The sequence below is a fragment of the Sturnira hondurensis genome, unplaced genomic scaffold (assembly GCF_014824575.4).
Source record: "Sturnira hondurensis isolate 20B ecotype Veracruz unplaced genomic scaffold, ASM1482457v3 Scaffold0024400, whole genome shotgun sequence".
In the NCBI taxonomy this organism is placed as follows: Eukaryota; Metazoa; Chordata; class Mammalia; order Chiroptera; family Phyllostomidae; genus Sturnira; species Sturnira hondurensis.
In genome coordinates, this window is record NW_028097031.1 from 1,402,330 (window position 1) to 1,429,006 (window position 26,677).

Genomic DNA, 26,677 nt, shown 5'->3' on the forward strand with positions numbered 1-26,677 from the left:
TCTTCACATGGATGTGAAATAAATAAATAAAATCTTTAAAATAAGTTAAAAAAATCAGTAACTGGGTAGGTAGGTATGTAGGTAGGTAGACAGATGCTACATAAATGCTACTAGTGCATCCTAAGTAAATGCAAGTAAGTGGATGCAAATTAATCCTGTGCTATGGGGCAGGGGGGGGGGTGTTGTACATGGTGGCATATACAAGACACCTCCAAGTCTTTTTCAATCCAGCCCCAGCACTACATGCAACTGAAGAAATCTCTCTTACGATAAATTTCTAAGATGCTAGATACATTTTTTATTTTATCACTGACATAAGGGTGATGTTACATAACAAATAACTTTATTTATTTTTAGAGGGAGGGGAAGGGAGTAAGAAAGAGAGGAAGAGAAACATCAAAGTAAGAGAGGAACATCAGCCAGCTGCCTCTGGCATGCACCCCAACCAAGGACTGAACCCACAACCCAGGCATGTGCCCTGACCTGGAATCGAACTGGCGACCTTTCACTTTGCAGGATAACACCCAACCAAGGGAGCCACACCAGTCAGGGCACATAACCAGTAATTCATTAAGCTCTTCTTTATCTGGAGTATTTAGAATCTAAAGCTTGAACTGCAGGACCCCTGAGTCTTGTTACTATGGCTATAGCTGCAGGAAAGTTCTAGATCTTCATCTGTTAATTACTGGATTGCTCATCAGGTATTTCTCAGTAGTTGGCAGCAGGAGAAGGGAGGAAAACACTGTCTTTAATTTTGAGAAAACCCTGCTCAACCAACTCTGCATGGAGAATTTGTACTGTTTTTCATAACTGCAAATGCATTATTGTTTCCCTTGTCATGACAAAGAATTCTCCCAAACAGTGTTGAATCCCAAAATTGTCTTATCTTTTTGTTTATTGACTTTAGAGACAGAGGAAGGAAGAGAGTGAGAGAACACCGATTTGCTGTTCACTTATTGACACACTCACTGACGGATTCTCGTTTGTGCCCTGACTGGGGATGAAGGCTGCAGCCTTGGGCAAATTGGAACCAAGCTGTAACCAATGGAGCTACCTGGCCAGAGCAACCGCTGTGTCTTTAAAATGTTTATTTATGTATTTTTTTGGGGCCAGCTCTTTCTAATCATAGCTGTTTGGTGATTTATCATATCATTTAGACAAATTGTCAAGCCAGTTAAATTCATATAAAAGAAATCCAAATTGATATAAGCAGCCGATAAGTCCAGGCTGAGCCAGTCCTGTGCACAAATTCCCCTCCTCTCGTTTTTCCTGGGTTCCCATCACTAGCTGGGTCTCCCCCTTTGGAAGTGGGGGAGGGAGGAGGGATTCTGTGAGAGCCCCAGTCTGCAGGAAGAGACCAGAACTGGCAGTGACGAAGCCTTTCTTCCCAGTTTCAACCCTGGGAACGACCTTATATTAATCTCAGAGGTTGGAAACTAATGGCCTGCTTGACATCTGGGCAACCCTGGGCATTCGTTTCCACATCATTTGCAGCTGGATTTCAGGAGCAGCTCTGTCCCTCGCTCCCCGGCTGTACTTGGTCTAACGCACAGATTGCGTCACTAGGTTGGCTCCTGGAGGGGCTTCCCTTCGCTATTCATTTTGAAATCAGTTTGCCTAGGCCAGACAATGTTTGGGTAATGCCCTTCAATCAAACTACCCTCATTTTTAAAAATTAATTTTTCAAAAGCTAATTAATTGCACTTGATAGTCTCAAGTTGTCATGTGCTTTTGAAAGAATTTTCTATGGGCAGTCAAACTTACAAATAGCATTTTTAGAGAACAAAGTTTTCTGATAATTCCTATTAACTTAGTTGACCCTGAAAATAATGGATAATTTTTTGGTTTCAAAAGTTGGTGAAAGATTTTCCTTTCCTGTCATGGTAAATGGAATATTGTAAACTATATTAAATAACTATTTGATACACAAGACTGTTTTGGATCACCACTGTGTATTCAAGTGTTGTATGTGTGCTACAACGAAGCGGAGCCTAGGCCACGGGACTGAGCTAAATCTGCATTAATTCTGTAGTAGGATTCTTTTTAAAATAAATCTCAGGTATCTTCCCCATTTCTCTTGCCATTTAATTCTTCTGTACCCAACTATGGGAAACTACATAAAAAACTACTTAAGGCTTTGAATAGTTATATTTTATTAATATTAATGATACGGGTTACAGATATTTGGTTAGTTGGTTGTTTATTTAACATAGTTTTAACACCTCTCTCACTAAGGTTTGCTCTGCATTGCCTAAAAAATGTAATTTCACCAATTAAGATTCATAGAGAGAATGAATTAACTTATTTATTATCTCTTTTATTTCTGAATAAAGCATTTTTAGAAGGCTGTAGGTTCAATTTTTCCATAGGCTGATTGCAATGAAATAATCAGCAATTTTACAAGCAGATGCATCACAATTATATCAGGGATGACATTATTTTTGCTGAAGTCAATTTTGAACTATGCAACTTCTTACTTCCTTCCAATTAAACCATAAGTCTATCTTTTTCTCATATGGTGCTCCAAGTGGAAACTTGCAAATGATTAATTTAATCTAGAATAATATTTTTGTTATAATTTAAAACTTTTTCTTTGCCCTGGCTAGTGTAGCTCAGTGGATTGAGCGCAAGCCTGCAAAACAGAGGATCTCGGTTCAATTCCCAGTCAGGGCACATGCCTGGGTTGCAGGCCAGTTCCCAGCAGGGGGCACAAGAGAGGCAGCCATACATTGATATTTCTTTCCCTCTCTCCTCCCCTTCCCCTCTAAAGATAAATAAATAAAATCTTTAAAAAACTTTTTCTTTATTACTAGTAATAAAGATAGAATAAATATTTATAGGACAAGATGTTAATGGTTTTTTGAAGGGGAGCCACATACTTCTAAGTTTCTTAAAGTATTTATCAGTGACCTAATGAGAGACTTTATGAATACTCAAATACTCTATTAAATAATCAAGTGAGTTCTTTGAGAAAAGTGATTACTGAAAACCAGGTTAATTGTTGATGTGTCACAATGTTCTCAATTTATCTAACATACCAAAGAATTTATAAATGGATCTAAATCAGTGCAAAATCATCATTTCAGGAGGAAAAGCAGATAACCACGGACATTTACATGTCAAAGAGATAATGAATGGCCTGGGGCAGAAACTCTGCGGCCCCAGAGAAAAGGAAACCTGACCTGAGTGGATTAGCTAGTTGACTTTCTCTTCTCTCTTTCCCTTCTCATGTTCCCATAAAATAATGTGTTTATCCATCTTTCTGCTCCTATTTCAATTTTTGGGTGACTTCATTCCTGTAGAACACTAAGCCACTCGGATAATTAGTCTGTTCACAGAATACCTTAGGATTCGAATTAAGTGACAGAGATACATATTAGAAGACATTACAACATGTCATTCTCATAAGCTTTCATATATAAACATCATCGAGCTCTATTCTTTATAAGGTTTCTATATATTTGTGTGTTTCCTTGTATAAAACTTTATATGTTTTTGAACTTCTTTTCTATACTTTTCTAAGGGGAAATCTCAAAAAGTTGTAATTTTCTCATAAAACAATTTAAAAATTATAGATAAATAATAACACTGACAAATAAAAGTGAACGTAACCTTCAGGAGAATGACTTCCTTAAATATTGAAGATTAATAAAATCTTTACTTTCATTTGCCTAATGTTTACCAATGAGTGACCAGTTGCAAATGTCTATTTTTTTCTTTTTCTTTAAGAATTGGTGACCTAGTTGAGAGCAGAAATACAAAACTGGCAGACAGAAGATAATCCTCACTGAATGGAGTATGAATGCTTTAGTTTCCTTTTGGGAGCGGTGGGGAGTCAGTCATGGCTACCACCTGAAATGGTGCTTTCCAAGCATCCTATCATTCCATTTAACTCGATAATATTTTACAAATGTGAATCAATAGCTAGATTTAGAACACAATAATGTTTTTTAAATCATCTAAAGGACAAAACTACAGTTCATGGCAATGAGATAACCCCACTGAATTATGTCCCCATTTTACTACCATTGAAATTAAAGATGTTTTCCCCAGGAGTGCTTCCCTAACTTGCAGGCACAAGGTTGCTGGACCAGCACCTCGCTCGCAGTGGCCAAGGCTAACACAGGGGCTCTGGCGGACACACTAAGCAAACACTATAACCAATATTTATTTTTATCTTTAGAAAATATTTAGAGAAAAATCTTGTTGACCTCATGACATATCCTAGAAAATCCTACTGGAATACTGAGAATACATTTTCATTCATTGTTTAGATCTTCTTATGCATTACAAAGACATGGTGAATTCTCAAATTTTCTTACGGAATATTTCCTCATTATCAAACCAATTAAAACGAGTGATTATAGCCCACGGATGGATGGGCTCATGAGTGCACATGGACTATGAGACAGCAGGTTGTACAGGGCAGCAGGGCATTTACTGACTCTGCTTAGGTGAGCCATGTTTCTGAGACACTTGGCTGGTCATACTGGGAGGGTGTCTAGGTGTTGGTCACACAGGACCCATTTCTATGGCCTCAGAGCAAAGCGAAGACAGCTGATGATTCCAGCGTGTATTCTTAAGATCCTATCTGGTAAATTGCCTATGCGAGTTGGCACGAATGGTGCTTCTTCTAGCCATTTGTTTCTTAAAATTTAAGAGCTAGTCTATATAAGAACAAACATGTTTGGAACTTAGGTATTGGCCTTGGTACTGGAAAGGCAACTTAACGTCGTCACAGCCAATATGTAATTTAAGTCATATCCTTTATCCCTCTTTATATGAAAGTATAATTCATGCTAAAGCATTTCCATAATGCATATTTCACTGGAAAACAAAGTACCAGATTAGAACTTATTTCCATATGTTTGTTCCCATAAATGAGTACATGTCTGAGAAGGAAGAACACAGTATGTGAGTTGCTTCTTTTGCAATGAGGTTGTGTTCCTACCCGAGAGAGAGCACGTCACCAGGCTGGTTTCCTACTAGGCAGAAACAGGGTGGCCAAGGAGAATCACAGCACTCAGCAGGCTGCTGACCTACTTTGTCGTTGTAACTCACAGGACCTATGGACGCACTCTTTTCCACTAAAGCTACATAGTGACTTGTCAGCAAATTAGTTACCTTTTGTCAGGACTTTTAAAAAAGACCGTTAAGGCAATACGTTCTATTGAGGAAAAAAATCAAGAACACGATAACACAGTTTCTAACTTGCAGAATCACAGATCTAACATACACCGCTAGACCTCAAGAGAGAACAAATATACTTTCAATTAAGATATTTTGGTTCCCTTTCTTAGTTATGTAATCTCAGGTATATTTCTTTCAATCAATCATTATCTAAGTAGTTCATTGGACCTTGTAAAAGTAAGTGAACCAATTTTAATTTTGTCTTCAGACATTTGCTAGAATATCAACAGATAATCTAATCATCCTAGTTTTCAATGTTCTACTTATGTATGGAAACTTGAAAATGAATGAGATATATATGTTTTCTTCAAGTCATTCACTTAGAGTAGATATTCACGAACAGCCCCTTCTGTCCCGGCCCCCAGCACAAGTGTTGTGACTGGTACTGTCAGTGATCCAGAAGAGTCGGACGTGTCTCAGTCTCTCTCTTCGTTGCAGGCCCCTGATCCCAACCTAGCCTTTAGCACTTGAAATGAATATCTACCCACTATGTCGCCCAACCTTCAGTCTATACCACTCACAGATTCAAACTCAGTCCACACGAGGCTGCCCCGAAGGGGCAGGCCACAGGGGCCCCATTTCCCTGGCTCGGCCCCTGGTGCAGAAGCCTTGGGGCTGTGCACACATTTCGGGGGCCTCGGTTCAAATCCATACAAATAGCTTTGGCACATCATTCCCTATTCTGCTGATTTACAAATCCCTTCAGAGTCAAGTCCACTTTTTGATGATCTCTGGGGTTTCAGCAGTTAGACAGAGGCAGTCTAAATAAAGTCTGGTAGGACGTGAAGCGTTACAGGGAGAGAGAGTCTGCCCCATTCTGCCCCGTTCTTCACTGTTTCTCGGTGCTGCCTGGCACGCACTGGTACTCAGGGAGACTACCTAAATGAGGGGATAAAAATACAAGCTCGTTTCAGAGCCGAAGTACAGGGGGCTGACGTGATTTGCCTGGAATCATAAACGTTTCCGTGGTGGAGGCAGTTCTGGGATTCACATGCCTAGTCAGTTCTGCCAGTTTTCCCTTTTCTATCCTGCTGCCCTGACGAGTTAGGGTAGATGAGCCGCACTGTGTGCTGGGTGGCAAATGCAGACACGTGCTGCTGGGGGGCTTGGAGGGAAACATACCAGCGTTTTACTGTCCGGACCTATGAGTGAACCAAGACACAGGCATTCAGAGGCCCTCGGCCACGGCATTCACAGGGCCCTGGTCCACGGGAAGGGAGCTGGGAATCGAGCACAGTGTGACTATTTGGTCATGAGTAGGTGTCCCTGCCACGTGACTGGTGTGAAAATAAAAGTCTGGGTACTTACCTAGACTTTACAGTCAAATCCCCTGCTTCCTCTACACTGGTTAATCAGACCCTTGCAGACATTTCCGACCCCTTCTTTTCTCTGATTTTGTTAGACAGTGTGGTTTATATGTCTTACCTTTTTCCTGAAATGTGTTGTTACTTACTTACATAGAACTGAAGAGCATTAGAAGATCACTAGTTATTTGGACTTTATGAATTTTGTGTATGCTATATTGCCTGTGAGTTGGTCACATGATTACATATTTTTGAAGACACAATTTGATGCATAAATTACTAAAGCAAAAACCATGCAATGAATAACATTTAAAAGGTATAATGTAATAACTCCTTTATACATAATTTTCAAATACTATTGATAATTACCCATTTTATTTGTTATTAGCAACAGCTATAAGGTTGGCACAGGATCTGTGTGACATGTGGGTACATATAAGGTATATTCCCTGCCCTCTAGAATGACATCTCCCAGGACAGAATAATGGGTGGATTCCTTCAAATCACAACAAAATAACACATAACACATGACCCCTCGTAGGCTTAAATCGAAATGTTTCTTATTGTTATAGGTCTCATAAAGTTAAAACAAAGACATTTACAAAGCAAATACTAACAAAATAATAACAAAAATACTTTAGTGTGAATTTATTGTGATGGGCGATGATGTTTTATTGAAACCAAATCGTTGCATACAACGTAACTATAGTGCTGTTATCACACTAGTCATTACAGAGCGTGGAGTTTCACACCGTGCAACTGCGCACTGTGTATGTAATGAGCGATTAAGCTTTCCAGCTGTTTCTCCTTTTGACTATGGTGAAAATGTTGCACTACATTTAATGTACCATTTAGCTTTCATTTGGTATAAATGGGTTGTTTACTTATTGACCCGTAAGCCAGGATTATTTTAAATAGCAACTTATGACACAACACACTTGGACTGCAAAAGCAGCACCGGCTCCACAGTTAGGGCACTCAGCTGGCCCTAGAGTCGCAATGTGCTTACGACGAAGCCTTTCAAACCACTGCCCAGATTTACAAGGTCACTGGGAGGAAACTGTGGGCTCCCTGAGAGTAAACTTGCAGACTTCAGCTACAGAAACAGAAAGTCACGGGACATGTGTGACTTGCCTCTGGGAATGGGTCACTTAGGTACAAATCCTTCTTTATTTGTTCTGAAAAGTCATTCTCTAAATTCCATCAAAATTCATATGCAAGTTCAAATGTGTCACAGTTTCCACTTTCTTAGTTAGATTCTTAAAATAAATATTTCATGGCATTTGTAATTTAACCCCAAAACCAGCACTTCTAATAGTTTTAATAGTGAACTAAGACTGTCCCAGTGTGCTATACCTAAATCGTAGTCACAAAATATCCTGGGAATGACAAGATTTTCAAAATTAATTATATTAGACATTAATTATCTGACTAATCCAAGATTCTCATTCAGATACAATTCCATAATTCAAACAATTCTTGAATAACACAAAAAGAAAGATTAGAAATGCAGGGCAACATTAATCCCAGTTCAAGTAGCAAGTTGTATACATCCATGATTATTGGTTTGACTTTTTAAAAAATGACATTTAAAAATTCTATTAGTGAGGAATTAATAAAGACTATGAAGGAAACCCCTGAGAGAAACCAAACCTACTTCTATGGAATGAAATGCAGATTACAAACACTTAAGGTAAGAATAAATACATTGAACAAATTACCCATTAAAGATACTGCATAGTTGTAATACAGATTCTGAGTTTCTCATCACAGGACACGTATGGGTAACTAGCTAATACATATTTTTATAGATAAGAATGCAGACATAAATGTAAATATAGTTAAAGAGGGTTTACACTGTATATGGATAGAAGTGTAGCTGTAAGTGCAAATGTGGTTAAGAAGAATTTCCTAGTATCATCTTCTACATTCATCCTGATCTGGCTTCTCAAATTTTGCCTTCAAACTTGAGTTTGCTTTTCTACATGTACATCTCAAACCAGCCTCCATCTCAAATGCTGAGTTTCAAGTGACTTTCTACTGCAACTGGTCTGCTGTGACCAAAGATTTCATCTTTCATTATTACCATTTTTTTCAAATTCTTTTATTGTTCAATTACAGTTGTCCCTATTTCCCTCATTACTTTCCCATGTCCTACCTAGCCCCCACCTTCCATTTTCAATCCTTCTCATGACTAGTTTTAGGTGTTCTTTGTAAGCTATATAACACAAGACAATGTAATGTGGTTTAGAACAGATATGGTGGAGTCAGGCAGATAAGCACTCTAACCTTGGCCCTATAATCCACACTAGCCCTAAGACATGGGAGAATTAGTTCAACCTGTGACAAAGGAGATGCTAGTGTGACCATAGGAGGTGCGGTGATGTAGGAGATGCTTTGTGTTGTTGGAAGGACCCAATGAGACAGCGTATTCCAAAGCACAGGGGCTCGTATGCAGTGAGCATGTACATGAATGTAAGGTGCTTCTTTCTTCCATTGGCTGTTCTCTTTTCCTTTATAATTTTTTTGTGTGTAAAAATGAGCTTTGCTTCATTTTGTTGTGATGGAAAGTTTTCTAGAATACAATAGCTTTAGGGTAGACGAGGATACCTCCAAGGTCAAATAACACCATCAAGATTCCCTATTGGTACAAAAATGTCTTTTTTATAACTTTTATCTCTTTCTTATCACTAATAGTCACAGTTTCACATATTTTTGGTCTTTATAACTGCATATAGACTTAAATGTTTCTTATCCTTTATGTGAAACATAGAAAGAGTGTTAAATAAATGAAAAAGAAAATAATCCAATTTCAGAAGTAAACCCACAGCCAAAAGTAAAAAGACCCAAGAACTAAATTGTAAAATCAGGAAAGATGTTTTCCAGGCCATAATAAAGGCTTAATAATGTTACATCAAACACACAAACAAATGAGCACACGCAAACACACCTAAAGAAAAATGACTGAAACATTAAGATTTTCTTCATTAAATATGCTTATTGCTAGATGCAATAAGTAGTATATTGCCCTACATTATAATTATACAATTATATGTACTTTGGGGATATCCAAAATACTTTTTTTAAACAAAGGCCATTGCTATATCTTGAAAGATAACTAGGACAATTTAACATAATAATAATCCCTTTAAGTCTTACATATTAGTTGGTGTCAAGAACAAGTCATCTTGTGGCAATACTGTTACTGTTTTTATACCATTCAGTCATTACAGACCTGTGGATTTTTCCTCCCCTCCAAATATTTTAATACTGTCTTTGTATTTTGCACCCTTGTTGATAAATAAAAGTGAGAGATCAATAGTCAAAGAGTCTTCACAGATCTGACAAGTGAGCTTTGTTCTTAAGATCCAGACTCTGCCACACAGAACACTTCTCAAACAAAGTCCCAGCAGTGGCTGACGGGGTTACAGAGAATTGATTCTGTCAGGCACTGTTCTAGGCACTGGAGACAAACGACAGAATCAAGAGGCAAGGTCCCTGGCCTAATGGAACCTACATCACAGTGTGAGGAACACAGACAAATATAGATAACACACAAGTGTATGTGTGTGCGCATGCACTTCGCTAAGACTGTAAAGAGAAAACATAAACCAATGCAGTGATACATATTAGTAGGGTGGCCGGGGAGACTTCGGCAAAGTGCTGACATTTCAGTGGAATGAGTGAGTTGAAGGAGACGACCCGGTGAGTGTCAGGGCTCAAAGGAAGGAAAAAGGGGAGGGGGCAGGAGAGAAATAGGTGGGCAAGAACAGAAAAGAGAAAGAAAAACAGATTGTACTTTAAGTGTAATAATGTAAACCCCACTTTCCTTCCAGTACAAAGCCTGAGCTAAAATTATTAGGAAAAATGTATATTCTTAAGATGTCCATGCCTCTTCTACAATAATAAGCCAAGAAATTAATAATAGAATATCATGGGAAATGGAGGGCATTGGATATCTGCTGAAGATACACTTTTGTGAAATTCTCTTAAAATTTACCTGCCATAAATGCCGTACATAAGAGGAAGCTGTTCTAATAATGCACAGTTAAACAACATGTGGTTCGACGTACGTGCCCTGGTCAGGGAAAGAAGATGATATATACATGGTGGAATACTATGCAGCCACAAAAAGATGAAATATTACCATTCGACAGCATGAATGACCCAGAGAGCATGATGTGAAGTAAAATAAGGCAGAAAGAAAAGGCCAACAACCACATGATTCCACTCACGTGTGGGATACCAAACAAAAAGCAACAGATGAACAAAGAAACAAAAAGAAACCAAGTTCATAAACACAGACAATGAAATGGTGGTTACCCAGGAGAAGGGGCGGAGAAGGGTCAAGTGTGAGATGACAAAAGGAGACCAGACCCTCTGGGTGGTGAGCACACACTGGATACATAAATGATATAGTATAAAACTATACCCCGGAAACTTATATAAGACCATTAACCAATGTTGCTTCAGTATATTGAACATAAAAACATAAAGAAATAACATGTACTGCCAGAAGAAAAAATAATTTAAAAAGAATATATAACATATCTATGTTATATATGTATTATAGGTATATGTGTTAAATACTATTTCAATTCTGTTGTGCGTGTTGCACTATGTAGATTGAAACATATGCTCTTGAACTTTCTGTGACCATAGATATACCTTGTAAATCAAATTGCAGACTTTTTATATTTACATATTATTTAGGGTAAAGTTCAAAGGGCACCTTGGCCATCAAGTGCTCCTTAGAAGTATCTTTTCTGCTTTCTTCTGAGGTACGTGTTTCTGAGTGTTTAACAATGCTCAACATTGCATGTCCCCAACATGGCAAATACTAAAATCAAGTGGAAAGACGTAAGTTCTTCCAAGCAGTAAGCATTTCTAAAGGAAGGCTGTGCTATGATTGTCTGTGTGCACGTTTGTATGTGTCCCTCTGCAGTAACACGTCTCCATATGCCGAGAGTGCGATACCTGAAAACAGATTCTGGAGCGTACACCTCCCCAGGAACAGTGCATGCAAACAGAACTGCGTTGCAGGGAAGCAGCTTAACGACGGCAGCGAAAGGAAGTCGTCCCTAAACACTTGGGGCGGAGAATGGGATCGCTCTAACAGGAGCCCCGGGGGCCGTGTGGGAACCGCGGGCAGCACCGAGACTCCCGCGCGGACTTACCACCATCTCGTTGAGCGACACCCAGCAGTCGGGCGGGAAGTCCTGCAGCAGCGGCACCAGGAACTGCAGGCAGCCGTCCCAGTGGCAGAGCAGCAGCATCATGCCGATGAGGTTGAAGATGCGCACCACGGCGCTGGCCAGGTCGTAGGTCATGTGGAAGATCTGCGGACAGACAGCCACGGTCAGCTCTGGCAAACGGGGATTTTCCAAAAGTCAGGAACGCCACCCATGTCGGTGCTCACTGACATGATGGACTACAGGCCGGGATTTAATAAAACGGGAAACAATTACAGGTCTGCCTCTTTAGTCTGGATGACAACCAACCGTGGGTCCTCCGGGAAGAGCGGAGAGGACGTGAATGCATTAAATGTACGGGTCACGTTTCGAAAACACCGATTTTCTCACTCGTTCTCATTGTTCTTCCGAGCATTTTAGTCAAGCTGCTTTAGAACAAGGTAGCAAAATTGGCAAGGGACGGCCACCCACTTCTCGATGTCTCATTCCTTGTTAAGTTAGTGGATTTGCGGAAGGGCAAGAAAATAAGCTAAGGAATACAAATTATTAACAAGTGGAGTTTAATTGTAAAACGTTCAGTACAAGTGAAAATTAATTGCAGTTAACTTTTTATCTGTATTGTGAATATAGGATAGTGGCCTTTGAGATGACTGTTCCCTGGTTTTGGTGAAAACCCAGTTGTGCAACAATTTTTTACAAACTAAAATTATTTCCACTTACATTATTTGTATTATATAGGCTACTCTTTCCTAGGAAGAGTAGCTACTGAGATTGCTCAGTAATAACTCACATGGTTAATTCCACAGTCTCCCCCTTGGTCTTTAACATTCTGTGTTCAAATGTGGTCTCACTTTATGGAGCTATCCCAAAATCTAACTTTGGAAGAGGAAGAAGCAAGTTGGCTCTTTCATACTGGTTCGTATCAGAGGCCATTTTCAAATAGTCAAACTCATGTGTATCCATCCTGATTTATCTCCCTGAGAGAAGAATGTAATAAAGTACAGAGTGGTAATTTAGATGCAAACATACATGAATGTCTATAGTTCTGGGGACCAAGCTGGTTGTCCCTTGAGCTGTTACAATTCATCACCCACTCTGATGGCCAGCTGCTGAGATTATTAACTGTCCTGCTGAGACCTTGCTCACAGAATATTTGGGTTGGGAAGGCTATTGTTTATGGAGCACATCCATCTGTAGAGAGTCATGCTAACTCAAGAAGTAAACGTGTAGTCTAATCACACACTGCCACATCTTCTTATCGCCTAAGGGCAGCTTGTAGTAGAAACCTAAGTGCAATTTCATTCAACTTCCTGATCAAGCAGACCATACCATAGATCAACTAATATTTTCTGGGGTTTTATTTTTCCATCTGCAAGGTGAACATCCTTCAGTAATAAATTTCTGTCTCAATCAATTATTTAATACTACTTCCTGCAAACATGATCTCACACAGAAATAGCATCACAGATGACACTCAGTAATTTGCTAAATGGGTGAATAAGAATATTGCAGGCATTTAACAGTAATAGCATAAGTAATCTCTTCTGATCTTAAGAGTGTGAAGCTTTTGCTTCTGTGTGTTAAATCAGAGAATTAAAATTAATTATTTTCAATCTTCCTAGTGATCTGACTCAAAACCTGATTTGAGTTCTCAGGGTGTAAATAGCAAGAAGGTCATTCTGACCATTAGCATATGCTTTTAAGTGGGGGGAGGCTGGTGGGGGAGGGGCAAAGGGGGAAAAATTGGGACAACTGCAAATAGCATAAACAATAAAAATGTTTAACTTTCAAAAATATGATTTTCAGTGGTACTTTTAAGAGTCAACTAAAAACAATTAAAACAGAGTCAACTGAAAAAGATTAAAATAAGTTTTCTTTGATTTTATTTTCATCAAAATCTAGACTGCAAATCATGTCAGTGGAAGGCCTGTGCTTTGTATGGTCCGGCTCCGGACACTGTGTTGCCCGCAGGACCCCAGTGGGAGGGAAGGTCGGACCACAGATGCCTCGCAGTCTTTTACGCTGTGATAGTTCTAGAATTCTGCTCACTCAGAGCCTAATGACCCCAGAGAGGATAGCTAATCAGCTTTCCCAAATTAAGGAAGGCTCTGGTTAAGATAATTTGATTTAGAACCCCCAATCCTGCCCTAATATTTGCAGAATTGTTCACCAGGTGTATAATGTGTTTGCAATATTTCCCAGGAGCAATGCATGCTCCGTTCTGTCTCTAAAAGGCCCAGTCCCCAAATGCTGTACGGGAGATATAAATCAGCCAAGTTCTTTTCAAATGCTTCTAAATTATTTCCTCTACACTGATTTCAGGTGTCCTGACTCTAATAAACTGCCCATGAAATCAGTGGGCCCTAATCAGTCCTAAACCATTTAATGTCCTATGTTTTATTTAACCACAAAAATTGTCAAGAGCAATTTAACACTTTTCGTAGCACACAGTGATCTGTCCTTAGTCTTTGACTTCACAGGCGGGGACCATTCACCGGCTAGATTGCTGCTCTAACCTCGATATTTATTCTGTGCTCAGAATATACCTTCAGTGTTCTTTTCAAAGCAACATTAAGGAAATCAAATGTGCCAGAAAAGTCTCTCTTGATAAAGAACATTCTGATATTTAAGGTGTAAAATGAGGCTGAATTTTTTGGTTCTCTTTGTGAATCTGCACCTGCACACCTTGATATATCTTTTAGAGGAAGTGTCTACATGCTGTGTCGACAGCAGAGTGCAAGAACACCAACATTTAGGTCCTCAGTCTGTTTCACAGCTAACCCACATCTAGGATTCAATATGTCTTCACCGTAATCAATAATGAAATCTATATTTTAAGAGACCTACTGTACCTTCTGCAATTCTTACCTTGAAAGTGATCCAGGTTATCTAACTAGGCTTTTGATGCAAAGTGTATATTAGAGAAAAGCACTCTTCACAGTAATATCTTTTAACACAGACCAGTGACTGCCATCTTTGGGCTACTTTTGTTAGTCCCCTACTCAATCTGGGATCTCACTAGGAGTGGCCAGCCCACACCTTTAGAAAAGTCAGCCACCTGGGGCCTCTCATCTCTAGGAGCATCTGCAAATAATGCAAATGCAATGGTCCACTCCCCAACCAGGCACACCTATTGTCAGAGCCTCATGCTGGTGGGTGCTTTTCTCCTGGATTCTTCTTTCCACTGTCCCTTCCGAAACTCCCCCTCCATTATCTATTAACGTTCTACACCCTCAGCCTTGTCATAAAATTCCTCCTCTTTCTGTGCTGTCCCTGAGATGCGTGAGTCCTGCTCACTCTTTCCCCAAAGGTTCAGCCTCTCTAGTAGCTTTCTCGAAGAGATTCGGTTCAGTTCTTTCATATTTTTAAGTCCTAGGTTTTGATGGAAGTGTCCTCATTTCCTCATCTCCCTTTGGCCACATTCAGACAACTCTTTGTCTAGCTGTATATAAAAAACTGTTTTCTTGCGTGTTCCTTCTATTCGGCTATTCCACCCATAACTTAACCTCCTTTCTGGCATTTAACAACGTCCTGATCTCCACCCACCACACATCTCCATTTATTAAGGACTCCGTGTTTTTCCATTGCCTTGCCTCCACAAAATGTCAACTTCTGATCAATCAAAACAGACATCTTCTATTCCTGGGCTGCTGGAGACTACAGGCGAGAAAACAGTGGATTGTGGCTATGAAAATCTTAAAGGATAGCAGCCTTCTCTGAGGCCCTTGGCTATGTCTGATCTCTTCTTAACACCATGCATTCTACTTTTTCTCTTTCCACTCTCCGGAAAGCCATGAACTCTGTTCAGTTTTAGCTTCAAGCTTTCCTTTTTCTAGAGGAAAGTGACATTCTTATGTTTAAATTTCCTCAACTCTGTCTTCCCATTCCTTCAAACAAACTTACATCTACAGTTTTTCTTACTGTTTTCCCCTAAGTCTCCAGAGAATACGCTTCTTCTACTCAAAACAAATCCCTACCAATCTGATAATGACACAAACCTTTTCTCCTCCAGGAGCCTGAACAATTATAGCTGAGCTCCTCAGTCTATGGTGAAAACAAGCTCTCTCCTCCACCCAGAATAGACAGAAAACCACTTTTGTAAAATACAGCATTAATGAATTACTACAAAAATAAAATGAAATAAAAGAGATGATATTAGCCCACTGATTAGACTCTGGGACGTGGTGGCAAAATCAAATTGCTGTGATTACTTGGTTACTTTCTTGTCAGAATCACTCACTTCTAACTAGCTTTACATTTCTAAATGTTTAGAAATAATAAAAATCTCTCAAATTCTCAAAAGCATGTACATTGAAAAAGAATCTTCATTCCCTCTCTGGTCCTCTCACTCTAGCTTCTCTGAAAACCTCCCCTCACTGGAACTTGGAGACAGAGAAGGAGCTGGCCTGCCCGTGGGCAGCACGTGCTTCTCCTTCCGCAGCTGCATGTTCAAGTCCAATCTGGTGCACGACTTGACTCCCTGAAGGGCACACTGTCCTGTCTTCTCTGAGCCTCTGTCCCTCTCCCCCTTCACCCATACATGGGGAGTATAAAAACATTTAAGGGTGACTTCATGTCCCTAAGTGGGGGAGTGAGGGAATAACTTAAACCTGCACACACATCTACTTTGAGCATCCTTTTTGAAATGGCACAAATCTAAATTAACTAATTAATTAATTAGTCTATTTATTTATTTATTTATTTTTACAGAGAGAGAGGGGAAAGGAGGGAGAAGGAAAGGGAGAGAAATATTGATGTGAAAGAGAAACATCAGTGGCTGCCTCTCACATGCACCCCACCCAGGGACTGAACCCACAACCCAGGCATGTGCCCCAACCAGGAATCAAACTGGAGAACTTTTGCTTTGTGGGATGATGCCCAACCAACTGAGCCACATTGGTGAGGACTGGCACATATATCTTATCACTGGAGCTCTAACGATATGTGCGATCCCAGGGCTTGGTAGTAAACTAAACAGGGCTTGTACAGTTTAACAACTATAGAGACCAGTGCACTAGTTTTCAATCATGACCATTAACGTGCAGCTAATTTGTGCATATGCTATTTCGATTGTGTCTACATATTTATGTGACAAACGTATATGTACATACAAAATTTAAAAAGCAATTTTAGATAATTTAGTTGTAAAAAAGTTTGCTACATTTTTTAACTAGCTTGGCCCTTGACTGTTGGACTCTAGGACTGTTTCGTTACTTCACTACTGTATAATTTATCAGCCATTTCTACTCATACATATTTTCACAGAAGATTTTAATTCCATATCCTAAACACTTAGGAAAAGTACATCTTTAGGCAAAATTGCTCTTTATTTAGCTTTACTAGTCTGAGAAAAATAAAAAAACATGCATTAGTAAGGAAATAAAAGAAAATTGGAAAATATTATAATGTGAATCTTTCAAATATTTTTGGTGCCAGGGTAAAGTGTGAAAGCCCAGCTGTGAACACTAGGAGGTGCCGTGCTTGGCGAGGCAGAGCCGACGCTCCATAAATATTCCTCACCCACCGCAGTTACACACCTGGCCATGAATCTGCATAAATGGGTCACACACGGTGCTCATGAGCACCTAACTCATTTGTCTTTGAATTTCAAGTCAGTGTCATTTGAGCCCTGGGAAACAGTCAGAAACAAATGTGCTGATAAGAGCTTGCATTTTGTTAACTGAACATACCCACATCTTCACATCTATTGCAGAAAACCAGAGCACCCCATGTGAACTTCCATGAGGAAAATGTGGTGGAAGAGAACATCTGTGCACTGGAGAATGTCCCAGAAAAAGGAAAGAGCAGCATGGCCCCCATGCCATGATTTACCTCTGGGAGCTGCTTACACTCTGGGAAAAGCAAATTGCGAAGGCGCAGTGAACAGGGCTTTACGAAGAAGAGCCTTGGATGGACAAATACTCTGGAAAAACGAAAATTCCTAAAAATTAAACTATTTAAGATCATCGTGTATTCTTCTATTACCAATTTCTAGTGGCTATAAATGTAGACAATAAACACAAATTGTGCAACTACTGAAAGATTTAAATAAGGAATAGAAACCCCATTTTGTGATGCATCTGGGAACCTTGCATGATGGCTGTGTGAAGGCTATTTGATGCTGACCACGCACTTAATTTCAGAATGAAGTCAGCACTAAAACCTTGACTTAATAAATAGAATTACTTTTTCTGAAGCTCTTCTTTGGCAAATCATATCTTGAAACCTCAAAGCAGAAATTTAAAAAAATTTAAATAGAAAATGACATAACCTTGTTCCTTGTCTAGTACACAGTAGAAAATGGTAATTAAGAAAACAATCAGAAACAGTGTTTGACTGTGTGCATTTGTGTGTACAAAAAGAAGGTAAAAAAAGCAAATAACCACATTAGCATTATTTTCTGAATTCTGTATAGCTTTTGCAAATGAATTTCAAATGACATTTCCATAATATTGTGGTTTTTTGGAGAGGATTCTGGAATTATCTATTTTAGACATAACATATTGCTAATAATAGTCTCATTTGTATTTTTCTAGTTTCATGTAAATCTTTTGCTCACTCTCCTTTGTGTAACTGCTGTCTCATCAGATTTACAATGCTACATGCTCCAATAAGTACAAATTTAGTCATCTCTGCATTTTGAGCTACAAATAGTATAATTATTTCAGTTTTTGTTACTAGTTCATTTCCTCAGCATAGGAAATAATCACAAGGATTCCTGCTCTTTGAAGGGCAATAACACACCATGCAATGGTGTGGAGAAATGCACCTGAACTTAGTAGGAACTGATATTTTACTCTGGAGACTTCAACTCATCAATTTGTATTTTAAAAATCTTTAAATAATGAATGCTCTTAAAGCAGAAAGATAACTCAGTCTCCAAGCTCTGGTGACTGAACTATCAAACCAAACAAAGCAGAGGGTGTTTAAACTCATTTTATATATTCTGCAAATTGTTTTTCTGTAGACAGGAAAACAATTTTTTATATATTTTTTCAGTAACTATCTATTAAATATCTTTGACATTACCAAGAAAGAATATGCCATATTTTCTATTCCATTCAGATATAATTCAGAAAGAATTTTTGCACTAATCCTCAGTTAACCAAACTATTAAACTGTCTCTAAAACATGCATAAAATTTGTAATATATTTTATTGATCTCTTGATAACATAGTTTTAAAGTATACCCCAAATATATTAATTCTGTGAGAAAGAATCCACTTAATATTTACGGTGTCACAGTCATGAACTTGGTTAAATTCACAAGTGATGATAAATGTTTGGCATCTCAAGTATTTGTTGTTTTTTTTTTTTACTTAAAATACTGAAAATTATAGTGTTTGTGCTTGTAGGAATGTAAAATTCTTAAATGTAGTCATATGCATTTTTATGAAACATTAAATTGCTAAGTATATAATATATATCTTTTTAAAAATTTAAGCAATTATTTCGTTAATATTAGGGATAAATATAGTTAACAGGAAATAAAAAGGCACTAAATAAATAATTTTGTCATGAGAGAACTTAAAAAATGGTTTGTTGGGGAAACATATAACTTGAAACCAGCAGACAAGAGTTTTAGTCCCAACCATGCATTACTCAGTTTCTAAAAATTCCCCCTCACTTTTCAACAAAAAGAAAGGAAATGCAGCCAATGATAGTCATGTGTAAAATTCCATAAGAATATCTTCTTATGGAATTTTATTTATTTTAGAAATAAACGCATACCATTTTTAAAAAAATAAAAGGGGCACCAGCACACACAGAAATTGAAATAAACCAAAGGTAAAACACTATTTCATAGAAACCAATTTCCCTAAACCTTTGTTAAGAAAACAAATTAAATAAATAAAACGTAATAACAAAGCTAATCCTAATATAAATGTGTGATAAAATAAAATGTAGGAGATAAATAACACACCATTATATTTGGACAACTTGCACAATGTCTTTCTGAACATCAACATTCCAGAAAGGTCAAGTGCACACCAGCACGTGGCCCCATTCGCCACAGGCACCAGGAGCAGTGAGAGAAAGGAAAGCTAGCTCCTCAAACAACTGCTCAGGGGAAAACAATGCATCTTCATCATCTGCTGTCCGGGCCAGCAGAATTACATCACGCACTGGCAGGCCTTCTTGCTGGCCGCGGGAGCCAGTCAAGTTTGAAACGCTAATTTATTTGAGTGGATTTGTGTCGGTGATGCTGGTTCACTGTCTTGGCAAATACTTTCAGAAAAAAACCGCTAAGTGTGTGGTTTTTGGAGTATAAAGCTAGAAAAATAGAACCTCAATTCTTCATGAGTCAACCACACCTTGTGGCATTTGATAAAACCATAAGTAAAAAAAAAAAAAGAAAAAGAAAGAGTCCTACTATGATTACAGTCTCCCATAAAGAAACGAAAACTTAAAAAATAAACAAGTGTTGGCAAAGTTGCCAGCAATCCCAGAAACCTTTAAAACTTCATCTATTGGAAAATGTCATACTATGAGGTTCACCCATGGGACACCTTCCAAACTGAACACGCACTAGAATGCCCCACCTGCTCAGATCATTGTGCACCTAGAGATTTGTCAGACCATCTGAAGGGCTGAAAATCCACAATTATCAGAATTTTTGTAAGAACCATATGAACTGATATATATGGAAGGACTCCTCAAAGTAATAAAACTTTTGAATATATTGGGTTTATCTTATCACCCAAAACCTGTCGAATATTAACTCTGTAGAGCACCCACTGTTAGGCACTCAAATTTTTAGTGTTCATGCCCTGCCCAGCTACACACTCACATTCGCTTTCTTCTCCGGAGACAGCCCCTGCCAAGCCATAAGCGGGACTCATTTTTCTCTAGACGTGCTGTGGAGCTACCGCAGTTGTTGTTGCCTTAATACACCTTGTAGCCGCTGCCCCTACTCTCCATTTACAGTTTTATTGCAGGTTGTGGGGGCTTGGGGCAGGACTATACTCTCTATCCCTTTAAAAACAGCTTGTCTCATTGAGGAAAAAGGAAGAGGACTCATGGACATGGATAACAGGGTGGTGATTGCTTGGGGGTGGGTATAAGGGGACAAAATGGTAATGGAAAAATATATAGATTAGATACAAAAAATAAAAATAAATAAAATAACTGTGTTACATAAAATTAGAGAAAACAGAAGAAATCCCATTTCATTATATTAAAACAGCAGCTTGTTTGGCTGCAGAGTTCTCCATTGAGGATCATTTCCTCCGGATGGATGAGGACTTGACTCCATTCTTTCCAGCAACTAGGGAAACTGTATCTTCCCATGAACAGAGGTTCCATTTATTTGGTATAAAAAGAACATGTGGGGAGCTCTACCTGGGGGTTAGTGAAAAGTGCCTGTGTTCCCTCTGTCTGTGCGTGCAGCAGCTGGGAAGGGGAGACGGGTAATGACACGCAGAGCTGTCCCACTGTCCTCAAATGAAGGTCCTTCTGTACCCGGCCTCCCCCGCTGCCTCGAGCCTGACTCCAACTCCGAATGTCTCAGGAGACCCACTGTGCAGCCCACCTCTCCCCCTGCAGACCCTTTCACAGCCTGTTCCAGGGTGTGGACTTCTCTCTGGGGTCAGCTGGCATTCTGCCCCCTTCCGTGTTGGATCTCTTAAAAATTCTGAGACTTTTCTTGTATGAGTAAGAGTCCCCTGCTCTCGTTCCCTTATCTTCCGTAGATGCATTCCTTTTATTGCTTTGATTCTTTCATTGTGCTGGAGGCTTAGAAGTGTCCAAAGCCCACATAAGGGTCCTATTTATCTTATAATGCACACCTTCCCCAATCATTTGAGTTACATCCTATTATAAAAAGACTGATATAACTCAAGTTCATAACTTCATGTGCTTTCTGCACTAACCGATTTGTTCTAAATGAGCTTTTGATCTATTCAAGTGCTAAGAAGTCACTGCTTGAATTAGTTTCCAACCTCTAAGTTACTCTCTCTAAATAATTCTCTCTGAAAATAGTTTATATTTATATTCTGAAATAAAATGTTCTATTTCAAACATTTATATTTCAAAATAAATTCACAATTGCATTGTCAAGTCACTCTCCCATTTATGAAATCATGCTGGCCTTTAACCAGTTTACTTCATTAATTAATTTCTCTATCATTATTTTTTACATTATTAATCACCTTACACCTCCAGTCTCACTTAAAAACACAGTGTACTTGGCATCCAGAATTATCATTCTATGATTCAAACTTGATCATGAAACTTCCCTGCTTAAGCAGTTATTAGATAGAGAATCTTTCTGATATCCAGATTTCTTGGCCTAATATTAGAAGGAATTTTGTGACGTGCCCTCTACCAGTTCAGCATCATCTATCACCCTCCTCTGTAGGTGTCCCATGGTTGGGCACCTCTGTAGGTGTCCCACACTCGTGACACCTTCTATGCAACATGATTGATCAGGCCCTGGATCAGGGCCTTTGCATATTGTTTTCTCTCGATGTAATGGCTTCCCTCCTGTCCCTTTGCTGACAGACCACTGTAAAACTTGGCTCAAACATTGCTTCCTCAGCAAAGACTTATCTGACCTCTCCAGTAAGAAATTAAGAGCCTCCTCTTATAGGGCCTAGTCCATAACTTTATAAAAGTGTGGGTACTTAGCCCATGTTTTCAAAATAGAAGTGAACAGGAGAGGAAGAAGGGAGGGAGGGTAGGAGGAAAGAAGGAAGGAAGGTAGGTTCTGGCTTAGAAACAAGTGGTACATTGTCCCAAATGGGAATCTATGGGATTATTATATATTTTTCCAAATACTCTTGGTGATAATGGAGTAGAGATTCTGATTTTAAAAGAATCCTAATCTTTTACCTGCAGTGAAATAAATTTGCATACTATTAATTCCAGAATATCTGTCATCTTTTGTCATACCCTGGTTACATGACCAGTGTTCATATAGATAATTTTATCATTGTAGTTTATACTTATCCAAGCTTTTTAGCACCAAAACTTCTCTTCTCACACCTTTTTTCCTGTCTAGTTTATATTTTTCGATGTCTTACCCTCACTGAACTGTTTTTTATTTGTTTGTTTGTGATGGCTCGTCTTTGCAAAGTCCTATTTTTTTCCATTTTTTTTCTCTCTACTCATCATCACTTCCTTATCCAGTCTGCTTGACACAAAATCCATTATTCCAGTAAATGTTTTATCAGAATTGTCAATTCTCTTCTCTGTTGCATTCTCATGGCAATAGTCTATTTCAAGACTAACTGCCCACATTCTCACTCCTTCCTATACTTGAGCTTCTACTTATTGCTAGAGGACACCCCACAACCGCACCCCCAGCTGGCAGTTTCAACATCAATTAGGTTTTAAACACTGGTGAGTGAGATGGGCAAGTTCCATGAAGGCAGGGAACTCATTCTCGGGGGCAGCTAGTTCAGACTTTCCGAGTCTCCCAAAATCTACCTCCCTGACCTGCTCACCTCAATCATGAGGACGTATATAACTTCTAATTTTACTGAGAACAGCACTGTCATTTACAAACCTATCCATCCATCTTTTCTCCTTCTGCTGTTGGAGTGTGATGTACTTTTTTGGAGTGTTTTGTACTTTGGAGCAGGAGGTCTCTCTGACATCCCCACATTTTCTCTGCTAAATCCTCAGTGCTCTCTCTTCAGCAGTTATATCCTGTCTTCCTCAGATTCTTCTTTTCTGTTTTCCCTCTTCGGCATTTAAGCATGCTTACATCTCTCCTAATGGTACATTGAAACTATATTCCTCTCCATCCACTTTAATGATATCTACTTCTCTTCTTACATATACTAAAATGTTTTTTAAAATCCTACACTTTTGGAGCCCTCCTGGAGAGAGTAGTGCCCTTACAGGGACAAACCACAGGGCATGCTCTCTCTCTCTGCCATGTCAAGAAGCAGCAAGAACATGGTCATCTGTGAAGAGATATCACATCTGCCAGCACTTTGATCTTGAACTTCCCAGTCTCTACAGTTTGAGAAATGAATGTCTGGTTTAAGCCACTCAGTATATAGTACTGTGTTACAGCAGCCTAAACTGACTGGGAGTTGGAGGTATTAATTTCACTGTTAATTTTCAAATCAGAAGGGGCATATTCAATTAGCAAATATGAATAAACAATATATGGATAAAATAAATCATGCCTTCTTAAATATTTACCTGCCATGTTGTCAAGGAGACTTTACAGTGAAATCATTATTGAGTGGTGTCTAATAAAAATGTATTAATCGAATAACATGTATTAGTGTGAAATGTGTATGTTCTTAAGTATATATAAAGTTACTTGAATTTTATATATACTTAAGAAGAGGCAAGAAGAGGGAGAAAGAAAAGGTGCACGTAATTTTATATATGCATATAAATGGAGAAATCAATACTTACATTTTTTATAGTCTTTTCATGAATAATACATATTGGGCTTCTTCCCCATAGAAATGAATGTGTTATTTATGGTTGTTATAGATTTCTTCTACACATATGAATGACATTTAAAATTTCTATATTAAAATATTGTAGGTCAGGTTCTAATTGCTAGTGTATCTGAAATATCTGCCACTCAATTCATTAAATGCACTAAAGTTTACCCAACCAGCCTGCTATGGCAGAACAAGTAGCGAACCCTTTTCAACACCGTTTACAAGATTGTGCTGAATCCCGTCTCCAAGAGGAGAAAGAACAAGGGCGACCGCCCTCGGCATCGCACACATGACCCTGACTTGTCCAACCACCTCCTCTCCTCCCAGTTTCATTCCGTACCATCCCAGATTTAAATCACCTGCAGAAACTCATGCAACTGGCTTCATTCATAGTATGATTGCCTTGTAAGATCACTGGAGTCAGTAAACAGGGATGATTTCAATGCTAACCTACTTGTTACCTACTTCAAAGAAGAGATTCAAGGTCACTTATGGCTAGGCACTGATGAAGCACCGGGGATTAAATCTGGCACAATCCCAGAAACATTTATTCTTATATAAGATAAGCTGTTGTTCCACTTTATCAATTTGGTTTAAGCAAGGGGATGCTAGAATAACCCTAGAAAAGTTTATGGAGAAAGAAAGAGCAAACACTTAGGTGAGGGGAGAACTTAGGACCATGGGGCCGATAAGAAGCCTGAGGCATGCATGACTGTGGTGGAAGGCAGCAGTCTCTAGAGTGTAGCAGGCAGCCCGGAGGTGGCGGTGAACTTGGTGTGCCTGCAGGTCACAAAACCCCCAAGGAGCAGAAGCTCACAGAGGAAGAATGTCGGTAGAAGTCAGCATTGGCTTTAGCATGTCCTCAGCAGTGGGAACCTGCATACATAATGGCTACAGACCAGTCTAGTATTTTAATATTTAAGTCAAGCATTACAGTATTTAAGTGTGTCAGAACTGAAGAGGTTTACTACTTAAATGGAGATTTTCAAATCTTTTACTCGTATTTATACAAGACAGTTTTTAGAACAATCATTTGCAGTATGGCATTAAAGCTGTTAAGGGTTAGGTCAAATGTCTATCCCCCAGAAGCACATGCACCTTTTACAAAAATCGAAGAATACAAGCTCCCCAAGAACTGTCAGCCAGTTCGAGAGAGTGTTCCATCCCTCAGTGGGAGGGGAAGGCTGAGGCCGCGCAGGGGCCACCCATCGGCTGCTGTGGGCACCTGCAGGGGCACCGGCTGCCCCTGGAGAGAGGGCCAGGGCTCAGCGGGAGTGAAAATACCTGGATGACTGAGTCCTGCCATTGAGCCCAGTTCAGGAAGACGCAGCTTGGGCCTGTGAGGCCTGGACATGCTTAGGACAACAGCGAGGGTTCACCGAAGGTGGCCCTCATTATTCACAGTCATACAGCCCCAGGCAGGGAGCTGAATGAGTAAGCGTCTCCAAATGCTATCATTTCTTAACTGCAACCATCATCCGCAGCGGGGACACCCAACTTGTTCTTTTTTTAAAGGTAGAAAAAGTGGAAGCTGCAGAGAATAAAGGCCTTGACCATCACAATGATAAAACACTAGGATTCATCAGGCCCTGGAACGCTCTTCCCATTCACCTCGGCTGGGTCTCCAACTGTGCAACCCGTCTGGTACTGCCAAAACACTGTGAGGTCTGTGGGTCTCTGTACGTGCCTGTACATGCGTGCTTGTTTCTACCCGTTTCACACATTTGTAATATATCGCTCTATCTTTGCCATCCCTGACCATCTTGAACAACAAAGAAAAATTTTGGTTTATATTTATATTTTGCTGAAACAAGTTTAAACTAATGTAAAATCCTTCATTTAAATATCTCATGATGCTTTTACCCAGGATGAAAGCAATAAACTATACAAGGGAAAAGGCACATTAACACAGTTTTGAATTGAAACCTAGTTCTAAAAAATACATATTCAGTCTTTGAAGTATCAAAAGTGTGGTGATTGTTGGGGAAGGGGGTGGGTAGAAGTGGACGAAGGTATTGGGGGCATAAATGGTAATGGAAAAATACAATAAAATAATATAAAAATGCACAAGCCCTAATGATTGTCAAACTACTCATCAAAAATTATTAAAATATATAAAAACTTTCACTTAACTTCATAGAAAAAGGCTAAGTACTTTGCAGTTCAAGTAGATAATGTATTTTCAGTAAAAAATTCATGTCCTACCTGTCATGATAAAAGACTCTTAAAGAAAAGCAAACACATTCTTCACTGTGACGTGTGATATAAAATACGCACATCAGAGTACACTCTGAGGCATGACTCCGTTTAAGTTGGAGTCATATCAGCATTCTTCTGGAGAAAGATCATGCAACTCTACATTCAAAAATATTTTCATGCTCTTTATTAACAGTTTTGTCTTAATTTTTAGCTACTTACATTGACCATGAAAACTTGTCCTTAAATCTATTATCTGCACCAAAACTAGAATATAATAACAAAAGTTTAGGATATGACAGCTGGCAGGGGGGCAAGGTTCAGGAGTAGAATGATTGAGGGAAAAGGAAAAAAGACTCATGGACACAGACAACAGTGTGGT

At 39.1% G+C, this 26,677-nt stretch overlaps 1 protein-coding gene across 1 annotated transcript in view; it reads right to left on the reverse strand.

Annotated features, from left to right (window-relative positions):
- The window catches only part of HCN1 (hyperpolarization activated cyclic nucleotide gated potassium channel 1), a 303,766-nt gene that overhangs the window by 121,860 nt on the left and 155,229 nt on the right, over positions 1-26,677 (reverse strand). The window contains exon 3 of the mRNA XM_037038480.1: positions 11,672-11,833. Coding sequence (XP_036894375.1) covers positions 11,672-11,833 — 162 coding nt within the window. The remainder of the gene's footprint in view (positions 1-11,671; positions 11,834-26,677) is intronic.